We start from the raw sequence: 13,621 nt of genomic DNA on the forward strand, positions 1-13,621 counted from the left end.
TCATTAATATGAAATTAGATAAACACTGAAAGGCATGTCTTTACTGATAATACACCATTAGCATCATATTTATTGTCCCGGAGAGCCTGGAGACTATCCCAGCTGTCTTAGGGTGAGAAGCAGGGTACACCCTGGACAGGTTGCCAGTCTGTCACAGGGCATGAATCTGTTCACTAACAGGACAGCTACAAACTGGCACAACCTGTTTGTAGCTGTGCAAAAGAAGCTCAGCTGAGAGCTGCCTGCTGAGTTGACAAAGAGTGAATAGTGATGAAGCTTTGTTTTGTCTGTATGTCATTCAATTAGCAGTCTCTATTATACCCTCACTGGCTTGCTGAGTGGAAAAGATGTTTAAATACATGCCACCAGATGGTACTGTTCCTCCTGTAGTGCTCCTGTGAGGGCATGGATGCTGGGAAACTGTGCAGAGACAGTCCTTAACATTATTCTACTTTTTAAAGTACTGAAATATGGATATTTATTAAGTCTCAAAAGCTCTTTTTTTTTTATATGGATGATGAATGATTTCCTCTTAGTCACACATGAATTAGCTTTCTTTTTGAACGCTTGAATGATGCATTTCAGTCACAGTGATGCCCTCTGCACACAAACAAATGCATCTTTACAAAAACACAGTCAGACAGGCTGAAACCACAAAAGTACAAGTTCTGCTTGGGGTAAAAATATGCCAATATTACCTTTACATGATGACAATTGTGGTTTTGTTTACTTTTTTGTTCGTAAGTTAGGAGACTTCTTGTGATGGCTGACAGGATTGGGATGAAGTGTGAACATTTACCTAGAATTCTTTAAAAAAGTTAAAGAATTCATTAAAAATACTAGATTTAAGAAATAATGAGGTTATTCCTGATATTATAGAAAATAAATCTCTTTTTATCCCCCAGTAATGGAACATTTAGGATCAGTAATCTGAGCAAGAATGACAGTGGTAAATATTAATGTAAAATCTTTTATTCAGTTAGAAAATCATCAGTCAAGTTTAACATTTAAATTAAACACTTTTTGAAAAAAAAATATATATATGATATATCTCACACAATACCAGATATGTGTATTTTGCACTTTTTCATTAACGACTACAAAGAAATCAGATCAAAAGACATCTGGGTGTGTTTCTCTCAGCACAGGGTACAGGATGATTGTACTGTGGGAACACCAAGCGGCAGAATAGTTATTCACAAGTGGGACACAAATATTTTGGTGATAAAATAAACGGGGTGGCTGTAGCAGAGGTGGTAGAGCAGGTCATCCACTGATCGGAAGGTTGGTGGTTCGATTCCTGGCTTCCCCTATCTACATGCCAAATATCCTTGGGCAAGATACTAACCCCAAATTGCTCTCAGATGCATCCATCGAAGTATGTGAATGTTAGCTATGAAGCACTTTGTGTGAATGGGTGAATGCACAAGTTGTGTAAAGCGCTTTGAGTGCTCAGATGAGTAGAAAAGCGCTATATAAGAACCAGTCCATTTACCAAAACAAATATAAGCTCCAATAGATGTACTGATGTTCTGTTGTGATAGAGAAGTGCAGTGAAAGTAAAGAAGATCCATAAATCAATATGAGCTTTGATGGTTTGTATTTTTCTGAATCACCTGAAGCATCTTGACATCACCGTCTCACTCTGTTGTGCAGTATGTATAAAAGCAATGATCACTCAAATCATCTGATTTTTGAACATTGGCATACAAACAGTCATCTTCTGTAGGTTCAGTGTACAGAGGTCGCTTTGAAAACTTGACTTGGCCATACTCCACCTCCGATTTTTGCTCCATTTCCTTCTCCCGGTGTTTCATCACCCTGACATCAGCGTAGGTTACTTCCTCATCATCTTCTTCATCTATATTGTAGCAAGAAGGAGTAACACAAACATATTATTACAGTGACTGAGTAGTTTGACTTTTCACAAAACTTAGATCGTGAAGGACCTCAGCCATCCCAACAACAGACTGTTCTCTCTGTTGAGGTCAGGAAAGCGATTCCGCTCCCTGAAGACCAACACAGAGAGACTGAGGAGGAGCTTCTTCCCGCAGGCGATACGGTCTCTCAATCACACCACCACACAGTACTGACCCACACATATAGTTCTTACACACACACTGGACATTCTGGACATTGTTTTCACTTCATCACTTAAACCACTTTAAGCATATTTGCACTGCACAAGACATAATGTGGATTGCACAACACTGGTCACTATATTCTTCATTTCCAGTTAATACTTGTACAGCTGCTGTTATTGTGTATATATTTATATTTCTTCATACATTCTTATATAGTTCTATACTGTGTATTGTGTTGTACCGTTATTTTATTTTCAACTTTAATTTATATATTTTATCTTATTCTTTCCCAGTTAAATTTACCCTTCATTCTAATTTGTGTTGTACAGTTATTTCATTTTTAACCTTAATTTATATTTTATTCCTTCCTAGTTAAATTTACCCTTTTTAATTTTTCATATTTATTTCCTATCTTATTCATAGCCTTTTTTTTTTTCTTTAGGTCACGAGCAGTTGTCTAAGCATTTCACTGCATATCGTACTGTGTATGACTGTGTACGTGACAAATAAAATTTGAATTTGAATTTTATTTTTTATAAGATTTAAACAAAAGTGCTCAGTCCTGTTTCCTCACATTTCTCGTTACTGTATTAAAGCCAGCTGATAAATGATGCACTCAAATTTTACTGACATATGCCAGAATTAAAAACTCTTGGGAGCAAATCAAAAATGTAGAGGTAGAGGCTGGTGAGAAACAATATTTGTGTGTATTTCTGTAAATAAAATCAAAAGGATATTAAACCTTCTCGAATCTTAGAAAAACTGTAAGAAGGCAGTGTGAGCTACATGAGTAAGAACAACAGGAATTTTCTTACCTTTTTGTTTTGTAGGTTTGTTGTTTTGCTTTTTTCTCTGAGCCCAGATGACTGCTACACCCACAACTAATAAAATTAGGAACGCTAAGAGAACAGCACTGATCAGTGACAAAATACCTGTTTTAACAGGACACAAAACCAAACCATTCAGAAAACACCTTTTTTTATTAAGAAAGAAAAAATTCGAAAAGAACATTAACGGATCTACTGTAGTAGAATTAATTTTCACTTACTAATGTACCACAGCTGAGCACTGCTGAAAGCTGGACTGAGGATATCATTCAGGTTTTCAATTGGCACTCTGTCAGTCCCTTCAGTCACAGCAGTTTGCGTGATCATTTTAGGGTCTCGTGTTAGTTGTGTTGTTGGTTTAATACACAGGGTTTTATTGGCTTCATGCACCCACCCTGATATCTGTGTCCCATTGACAGAAGTGCAGTTAATGAAAATGAAGCCTGAGAGCAAAAACAGATTATGTATGTAAGAGAAAGTGACCAAATGATCATATTTGTGATTATCACAATGTTCTCACTCACCACAGATAGATATTCTCTCCTCTTTGGAGACATTACTGATGTAATTCCTGACTGAGCAGACCAGACGTCCTGAGACGTGCTGTTTCAGAGTGATGATGTTAGTCTCATTATTTACAGAAAGGAGCTCAGCATCTGTCAGTGTGCGTCCATCCAGAGTCCAGCTGTACTGAGGACTGTCCCCTCCCTCAGAGGAGCAGGACACCCTCCTCTCTCCCTGGGACAGACACTCAGAGACCAGCAGGACAGAGGACACAGGAGCTGAGAGAAACACACAGATGAATTTTGGTAGTATAACAGGATCCTGGTCATTTCTTGTTATTTTAAATGAAGAACATATATGCTGCTATTAGATGTATATCTATTCTTAATCTCCGAACAGGGAAAATAATTACCTTGAATAAACAACTGTAAAGTCCACTCGCCTGTTGATCTTGCAGCTGCATCAAAGGTTTGAAGGGTATAAATACCACTGTCATTGCTGCTCAAGTTGTTGATCCTAAATGTTCCATTAACGTGGAAAATGAGAGATCTGTGTCCTATGGTATTAGCCTGAACTTGTTTGTCTGACACATATAGTAGTACTAATGAATTCTTTAAATATTTGTATTTATGTATTTCTGAGGTGCCGTTCATCAGCTGTATGTCTATACTTCCTCCCAAAACTCCAAAACACTGAGCTCTATCCTGTCTGCCATCACAGTGAGTTTCCACACCTGCAAAAAAGAAAAAAAAATTAAAGTCAAGAAAATAAAAAAATAATATCACAGTTTTGAGAGCTCAGTCTCTGTTAGAAGGTAAACATTTGCATCTGCAGCATGCAAGTGTTAACCTAAATCAAAAATAGCACTTTTGTGGCTACTGTGTGTCTGTCTCACAGTATGCAAATCATTTAGTATTTGCAGATGCATTATACAGGTTTGTCACTGAAAGACAGTGACGTTTCAGCTGATTTGTTTTTTGTAGAACAGCTGCTGTAGCTTCAGTATTCTGTTGTCCATGTTTTAAATGCTGCAATTCGTCTGTGCCTTTTTACAACAAAAGAAAAGAAACGAAAAAGAAAAAAAGCTCAGTAATTATAAAATTGTTGTTTATAAAAGAAGTTGTTACCTTCGTTTGTGAAGAAGACCCTAATAATTTTAAAATGATTCAAAATACCTAATATTAAAATGTGTATTTTTGCCAGCATAGTGCTATGTCCAATCTACTTTTTGATATGCTTAATTATATTTAATCAGTTTGTCTGTGTTTACTTTACTTAAATAATATAGCAACTGTTAATGTGTTTAACAAGCCCTCAACTGAAAAACCCCCCAAAAAAACCCAAAAACATGTTTCATTAGCTGTAGTGGATCCCGTAGCCACAAAACATAAATAAAATATAGAAGTTAACATTGAGGCACCACATGGAAAAAGTTTAGTAGCTCACCATGAGAGACTCCGAGCAACATCAAGAACAGTTTAAATACAACTTCCATGTTCTGCATTTTTATCTCTTTGTCTCTTGCGTGAACAGGTCTCAATATATCCTGTTAGTGATCAGCCTCAGAGGAGAACGTGTGAAACCGTTGAGGTGAGGTTTTACTGAAGTTAAAATGATCTTTTCACATGCTGAGAGGAAGAAAGAGGTATCAGTTTTTCTTCCTCTTTTAGCCTTCAAGAAAAAAGATAATCCAGATGTGATGGACTGAGAGGAAGAGAGGGAACAATTTGTCATTCACGCTAAACAAGGTTTGATTAAGACAAAAAGTAGTCAAGTGTTAACAGAAAAATAAATATTTACAGAAATAAATTTACATGAGAGAATAATCATAAGCTACATACAGTTAAACCAAACTGGGCTTGAGTGTTTACTATTTGATTTTAACCTAAACGTCAAAGTAATACTACTATGTCAGAACTAGGGATGGGTATCGTTTAGGTTTTATCCGATACCGGTGCCAAACCGGTACTTTTAAAACGGTGCCGGTGCTCAAACGGTGCTCAAACCGGTGCTTAAAGAATGGAGAACACAAAATTGGTCCAAAAACCTCTCATGTTCAGCTGTTTTTTGTAAAAAGATGACAATGTTAGCCTTTTCTGCAGCTATGGGGCATTTATGGTATCACTCTTGGCTGGAAGCAGTGCTTAAACAATGGAAAAAACACAAACCTTGTCCTAAACCTCTCATGTTTAACTGTTTTTCACTTTTTCTTTGGTCATTTTAGCCTTTTTGGCCAGGGTGAAGGGAGCATCTGCCATCAAACAAGAAGACAGCCACATGTAGCTATGATGATGTTTGCTAGTTCACCTTACATGCATTAATGTAATAACGTGGTTAGCCTACTCAACGTAAATTACACGCGAACAACATTAAGCTACTCACGCAGAGAAGAACGGCTGCTGCTGCATCATCATCCATCATCATTTCTGCTACACTGGCAGGGCTGGGGCCAGGACTCTCCTCTTCGTGTTTTTGGGGGATATTGCTAACTCCGGGTCCGATAACAGGCAATCCACCCGCAGTAGATGTGCTCGGTGTGAGGTCTCGCAGCAAGCTATCAAACACGGCGCATTTCTGGGCTTTTTAAAAAAACGCTATGTGTCGCCAGGTGTTTCATCGGATTTGAGGTGTTACCTCCTTTGACAGTATCACAGTATCAGCTTAAAGCACTTGTTGCTGCTGAGTTTGCATATTTTGCTGTGAAGTACAGCCAGGCTTTTGACCGCTTCGCCTTGGACATTTTTAATCTGTAGCTCTGCTCTAAAAGAACGTACGTACCTGGGCCCGCCTACTATCCTCGGAAACGTAAAATGATTGGCTAGAAGTGTATCACAGCTCAGGAAAAAAGAGCACCAAAATAAAGCACCGAAATGCGCGCTGCTTTTCGGTCTGGTTACTACCGTTTCTGTCAGAACGACACCGGTACCCATCCCTAGTCAGAACTATTTCTTTAACTATTGGCAGCCCCTAGTGGTAAAGAAGTTTCTTGTTGTTGCAGCATTAACTTTCACTGGATATAAGGGGCTGAGCTGAACTTCTAACAAACAACCAAACACCACAATTCCACCTCTGCCAAACGTTACACTTGGCACATTGCAGTCAGACAGGTAGAGTTCTCCAAACACATACTAATCCATCGGATTGCCAGATGAAGAAGGGCGGTTCGTTACTCCAGAGAACATGTCTAATGCTGTAGAATATAGTGCCACCATGCTTTAAACCACTTCATCCGACTGCTTTCATTGTGTTTGGCGATGTAAGGCTTGGATGCACCTGCTCAATCATGGAAACCCATTTTATGAAGCTCTCTATGCTATTGGAAGGTCACACAAAGTTTGGAGGTCTATAACAGAAAGTTGGTGACCTGTGCACACTGTGCACCTGATGAACCTGTGCTGTGATTTCACATGAAATATCATTTTGTGGCTGAGTTGCTGTCATTCCCAATCACCTGGACTTTTTTTAAAACAACTGACTGTAGAATATTTACTAGTGAGAAAATTTTATGACTGGACTTGAAAATTGGCATACTATTACGATACCACGCTGAAATTTACTGAGCTCCTAACAGTGACCCATCCTTTCACAAATTTTTATACAAGCAGTCTGTATACCTAGGTGCTTAATTTCATACACCTGTGGCCATGGAAGTGATTGTAGCTTCTGGATTCAATGATTTTTAGTGGGTGAGTGAAAACTTTTGGCAATATATCCTTCAAGCTTAGGCCTCTACCAGAAACCTGGGAGTTTTGAGCATCCTGTGAAGTATCTTTGCTGTTCCTACAACTGTGCTCATTTGGTAATCTCAGATGACTATCCAGGAATGACATTGTGATCCCCTAACTGGCTGTCACCTTCCGCATCTTCCACCTTCCCCATTATCTTCACCTTCTACATCGTCTCTAGCCCTTGGTATTAATTTAGCTTCTTGTGTTCCAATCCTTCTGATCTTTCTATAGCTTGGTTTTGCTACATCTATCACTACGGCCGTCTTCTTCTTACAGGATGCCCAACACTACAGTGTCTGATTGGTTAGCCATCACCAGTTTGTCTGTCTGTAAGGACATCACACGGGATCTTAGCTTGGTCATTCTCAACAACTTATAGCGGCATATACCATTTTGACCTCCAGGCCACACTCAGGATAGATATTTCAGTACCCTGTGCCAGGCACTATGTTATGGCGTATCTCCAACCTTGGTGAGCCTGTTCTAATAAAGGGTCTCATTTATTAGTATCTCTGTGGAAACATTCTTACTGTACTCGAAAAATGACAACTTCACAGTAGTCAGATACCTTCAACATGTATCATCATCACCGTATCATCACAGTGTCCATTCATACATCATTAAAATCTGAAAATGCTTTTTGAGATGTTTTGTTTGTGAAACTGATGGTTTTAATGTTAATATATATCAATGTCATTTTCAGTATTCACAAAAAGGCACTACATGTGTACAGGTTGTAATAAAATAAGTTTATACAGTGCTGTTGATTCACACTTTTCTGAACTCATGCTTTTTCCTCACACTTTACTCAATTCATTAGAAATAGATGGAGGTGTGAAATGCATGTGTACATATTTATTACTGAATATGGAAATGCATTTCAGTATTTTAGTATTCAAGATTATTTTTAATCAATAAAGGATCATTTAAAACTTTTATTGTGTGCACTTTGTCTTATTTCTGCAAAGCATGTTATAAATCATCTAAAATAAAGTTTTAGTGAAAAAACCTGAAACAAACTCACCATGAGAAACTCTGACCAGCAGCACCAGCAGTCCAACCACAGCTTTCATGACTCCTCTCTGTTACGTGTCTGTCACCCAGTCAGCAACAGCCTGCAATGCATCTTGTTAAAAATCAGCAACACAGAACAATGTGTGAAAACTTTAACCAATAAGAACATTGCTATAGTCATATTAACTGAGGAGCTGTCATTTTACTTCTTCTTTCAACATTCAACAACTGGACATTTCTGAGCTGAAGAAAGGGGAAACATATCTTAAGTACTGAAACAGAGAGCTGATCTTTGTAAGACAAAATTGTATAACCACAGCCACATCTGTTCTGCATATGTTTGAAGCGTGCCGTCACCTTAATTTAATCATAAAATCGTTACAGTTGTTTCCAAAAGTTTTGTCAGTGGCACACATTTTGTGTTTCTTGCTTGTTATTCAGTCTTTAATTAGATTGCTGGTCACATATTTATGTACATGTCACCATGATCTTCCCCTCTTGCCCCTGTGGGTGGTCTATCCTTCAAGCTCGCGTCCTCTACCAGAGGCCTGAGAGCTTGAGGGTCCTGCACAGTGTCTTAGCTGTTCCCAGGACTGCGCTCTTCTGAACAGAGCTGTTGTTCCTGGGATCTGCTGGAGCCACTCGCCTAGCTTGTGGGTTATTGCACCGAGTTCTCCGATTATCACTGGGTCCACTGTTACCTTCAACCCTCCACATCTTCTTGAGCTCTTGTCTGAGCCCTTGGTACTTCTTCAGCTTCTTGTGTTCCTTCTTCCTGATGTTGCTGTTATTCAGTATCACTTTGTCTTTCACTACAGTCGCCTTTGTCTGCTTGTCTACCACCACTATGTCTGATTGATTAGCCATCACCAATTTGTCCATCTGTACAAGTCCCACAGGGTCTTAGCTCAGCCATTCTCCACCACTCTCGCTGGTGTCTTTCATTTTGACCTCAGGACTTCCAGGCCATACTTGGCACAGATGTTTCTGTATACTATGCCGGCCACGTGGTTATGGTGTTCCATGTATGCCCTGCCTGCTTGCATCTTGGACAGGAACATCTCTAAAAAGCCTGCACCTGGGGTCTTGCATGGTGTGATAGACCCCAGCCTCTATGGATCTTAGAGCTTGTTCCTGAGCTGCCATGATTAGTGCCTCTGTTCTGTCTTTCACTCCAGCTTTGTCTAGCCACTGGTACGATTTCTGTATGTCAGCCACTTCCTCTGTCTGCTGATGGTACATACCGGGCAGGGGCACTGTCCTTCCATGATGGTTCCTCCTCTTTCTTGGGTTTCTGCTACCTGAGGTATTTGCTGAAAATTGTGGATGTTTGTTGTCTCATCCTGGACAACAGTTGCCTCTAGGTGTTTTCTATTGTGAGGAAAAGACCCAAGAAAATTACAAATAAAACAGCCAAAACTCTAACAATCATGTGACCCTCTATGAGTAAGCACTTTGGAGACAGTGGGAAGGGAAAACTCCCTCTAAACAGGAAGAAACCTCCAGCAGAAGTAGGCTGAGGGAGGGGTAGCCATATGTTATGACAGGCTGGAGTTAGGGGAGGAAACCAGAACAAATAACATACTCTGGAAGAGAGTCAGAGATAAATAATAACTGACTTCATCCAGAGAGATGTAAAAACACATAGTGGGGGGAAAAAAAAGAGAGCCAGAGATTAATAACAAGTTTTCTGGCTGTATTTGGTTATCAATACAATGGTAACTCAAAGTCTAGAAAACCAAAGATTTGTGTGTTTAAGTGGCTCTTAGCTAATTCCAAGTGCAAATAAATTCACAATATGTTTAACACCTTCCCCAGAATGACTAATGAGCAGTTTGACAGTGCTCAAATACAAATTAGTATAAACAGCTATCACTGATGTGATGATTATTTTAATCTAAATCAAAATCAGAATATTGGTCACTCTGTCATTTTCAATGAAGAACAGAGACAGCATGACATATTCAATGTTCAAGATCCAAGAAATTTTTTGTCACCACAAAACACAAATGGTTACGCTGAGCATGAAATTCTTACTTTGCAAGTTCCCTTCATGCATGTCAGGGTTGGCTGTGTGGCAGGCAAGCAGAAGTGGTGGACCCAAAATTGCAGGACTCTTGGAGATGGGAATAAACTGAAAACGCAGCTTTATTGCTGGAGGAATGATTCACGAAATAAAACTTACAAAAACAAAACTCTAAACCGAGGTGCTGGAGGACAGGACAGGACATTACAAACACACAGCAAGTTGAGGGTACAACACGACACCAAGCATGGGAAAACACAGGGCTTAAATACACAGGGTAGTAATGAGGGAATGGCAGATAATCACAGTTCAATAATTAGTTAGTGAACAACAATTAGTCATGATTCAGTAACCTGCGGATAGAAACTGTTTTTTAGTCTGGTTGTCCTCTCTTTCAAACTCCTGTAGCGTCTGTGTAAACAGCGTGTGCTGTGGGTGGGTGCAGTCCCCAATGACATTGTCTGCCCTTTTTTCTGACCTTGGTGTTGTAAATGTTCTTGTAGTGATGGGAGGGGTACTCCACAGATGAATTGTGCCATTTTATTGACACACTGGTGAGCATTTCTGTCCTTAATGGTGCTATTCCTGTACCACACTATGATGGAGGTTGTGACTCATTGTTGAGCCTTCTTGATAATCTCCCGTGTGTTATGGGTCCAGCTGAGATCCTCACTGATGTGGGTGCATTGAAATTTGAAGGTGTTCCCCCTCTCCACCTGAGTCTCGTTGATGTATAGTGGGGCATTCTGGTCACTCCTCATTCTCGGGTCAACAATCTCTCCTTAGTCTTCTCAGCATTTAAGGAGAGATTGTTTTCCAGCCACCAGGACACAAGTGTTGGCAGCCTCCTCTCCACCAGTGATCATCCCGAAGATGGTTGTGTTGTCAGTGAACTTAATGATGGAAGTGTTGCACAGGAAGGGAATGGAATAGGTGAAGAGGGTGTACAGGAGTGGACTGAGCACACAACCCTGGGGGATCCCTGTGCTTACTGTCTTTGTACCTGATGTCCTGGTACCAACTCTAACTGCCTGAGGTCTGCCTGTGAGGAAGTCCAGGACGGTGTCAGTCCAAGAGTGAAGAAGTTTCCTTTATTACAATTGAAGTGATTGCGATGGGGCGATAGCCATTCGAACAGGTTAGGTTGTTCTTCTTGGGGAAGGGAACTATGGTGGTGAACTTGAAGCATGTGGGCACAGCTGACTGGGTGAGGGACACATTAAAAATGTCTGTAAACACCTCAGTCAGCTCTGAAGAGCAGACCCACAAAGCAGGGCCGGGGATGTTGTCAGGGCCAGCTGCTTTCTGGGGGTTAGCCCTCATCAGAACCTTGCATACTTCAGTCAAAGTCACAGTTAGTGAGGAGTAGTGATGTTTTGGTTACATATATATATATATACATATGAGTGTTTGTGTATAAATACACAAACAAAAGACATATGCTGTGTAATTTAAGTGATCTAGGTAGCTCTGTTTTGGAAGTTCAGTTAATGCTAGCAATGTGTTTTGGTGTTTTGTTTCTAGGGCCTACTGTATATATTTATATATAAACGTATATAAATAAAACCACATTTTTTTTACATTAGTAATTCCTTTTCTGCATAATTTTATATGGTTTTTGATAATAAATTAATTAGACCAACAAAACAACCTGAAGAGCCAGTTGGGAGCCGAAAGAGCCGGTTCTCTAAAAAGAGCCGGAATTCCCATCACTAGTGAGGAGCTCTGTGATGCCTCTACTGGTAGAATCCCTCTATGTTGGCTGGTGTTGAGGGTGTCGAAGTGAGCGTAGAACTCACTCAGCTCATCTGGTAGGGCGTTGCAGCGGACTGTGACCCTGCTGCTACTCTGTTGGAAATCAGTGATGTGTTGCAAGCCCTGCCACATGCATCAGGAATCTGAGTTGTTGTAGTATCCTTCCAGTCTCAATCTGTACTGCCTCCTGGTTTCCCTGATGGCCAAGGCCATATCTGTCCTTTCTTGAAGCCTTCTGCATCAACAGATTTATTATAATTTATTTATTTATAGAAATAGCTATAATATGGTGTAATATGGAGATTATAGCATAAATTGTAGATCTACTAAAGGCTTAATTTCCAAATAGGAAAAAAAAACAACTATTTTGTATGATTTGTGGAGGCAAAAGAGGAATAGGATAGGAATAGGATCCCAGAAAGTCCAGGAAAAAACATGCAGTGAATAAAAGAGCAGATAATAGCAGGAATTAATTGAAGACAGAGGGTATAAATACAAAAAAGTAATGGGGGAAGATGACATGGAAGAGAAACTATGACACAGCTGAAAATAATCAAGAGAGAAGAAGTAAAACTAGACATGAGACACAGAAGATGACCAAAGAAATAAAACAAGAAGTGAATCAAAACCAAAGCTGACACACTGAACACAGGTGAACTTCACAGAAAGAAAACACAAAATAAATAAAGAAAACCAGCAATTTCAACAAATACAAATCAAAACTAGACAGACAGACAGATAGATAGATAGATAGATAGATAGATAGATAGATAGATAGATAGATAGATAGATAGATAGATAGATAGATAGATAGATAGATAGATAGATACATTCTACATGGAACAAGTTTATACAAGAAATTGTAAGTAATAACAGACTCTACAAGAATTAATACAAGAACCAATTCAAAAAAATCACCCATAATAAAAAAAACTAAAATGATAAAACAACATATAAAGCAACAGATGAAACAGTTCATGCTGCCTTGGTTGGGCGGAGGGAGCAAAGACAGATAGAAACAAGATGTTCAAACAAGAGGGGAGCAAAAGAGTAAGGACATGAAGGCTGGGAGAGATCAGGGGATTTAGGAGACACTTTGGGTGGCTGACCTTGACGAGGAGCAAGGTCAAGGGAATGTTCTGGGGGTCAGCTGCCAGTAAGTTTCAACACAGACAAATTTTAAAATGTTTGAGGAAAAAAAAAGACGTTGCAGCAAATTCAAAGCAACAAACGTAACTCATCATGAAGTATTTTTATTAGTATTTTAATTGTAGAATTTAAAAAATTAAAATTTTCTTTTGATTAAATCTGCAGTCATAAATACAAAGAACACAATTTCAGGCTCTTTTTTGGATGTTGACTTTTGTTTCCTTCTTTGTTAACATGATGCCACACTGCTTCAGTAATGTTAAGGTTCAGGTTCTGGTTCCCTCAGCCCTAGATTTAACAAGGCTGAGGGGACAATGCAGAGTACTTGATTACCAGTCAAAGGTTTGGACACACTTTCTCATTCAATGCTCTTGTTTTTTTTGTTGTGTTTTTTTTTTCCATCACACATAGCACAGTAAGTATATAGTATCTACTATACTATACTATACATATACTAGTATATGTACATATATATATATATATATATACATATGCACACTGCAAAAAACGTGGGAAAGAAGAAGCTGAGGTTAT

The 13,621-nt window shown here is 39.2% G+C and overlaps 1 protein-coding gene across 1 annotated transcript; it reads right to left on the minus strand.

Moving 5' to 3' along the window:
- Positions 1-1,640: 1,640 nt before the first annotated feature.
- On the minus strand, positions 1,641-8,216 carry LOC146638718 (uncharacterized). Its single transcript, XM_085364424.1, has 6 exons — positions 8,168-8,216; positions 3,828-4,148; positions 3,436-3,693; positions 3,133-3,354; positions 2,900-3,016; positions 1,641-1,861 (listed from the first exon to the last, which is right to left on the minus strand). Exons 1-6 carry the CDS (start codon positions 8,214-8,216, stop codon positions 1,641-1,643), a joined length of 1,188 nt encoding a protein of 395 aa, XP_085220550.1.
- Between the last annotated feature and the right edge of the window lie 5,405 nt (positions 8,217-13,621).

Source organism: Diplotaxodon limnothrissa, linkage group LG2 (genome assembly GCF_057381915.1).
Source record: "Diplotaxodon limnothrissa isolate DT_005_m linkage group LG2, D_limnothrissa_male_GT1.1, whole genome shotgun sequence".
NCBI lineage: Eukaryota > Metazoa > Chordata > Actinopteri > Cichliformes > Cichlidae > Diplotaxodon > Diplotaxodon limnothrissa.

Coding starts and splice junctions, on each gene's coding strand:
- LOC146638718 (XM_085364424.1), bottom strand. CDS start 8,216: ATGAAAGCTGTGGTTGGACTGCTGGTGCTGCTGGTCAGAGTTTCTCAT. Junction 4,149..8,167: donor GCTGGTCAGAGTTTCTCATG/GTGAGTTTGTTT, acceptor TCTTTTTTGCAG/GTGTGGAAACTCACTGTGAT. Junction 3,355..3,435: donor GGAGAGAATATCTATCTGTG/GTGAGTGAGAAC, acceptor TTTTGCTCTCAG/GCTTCATTTTCATTAACTGC.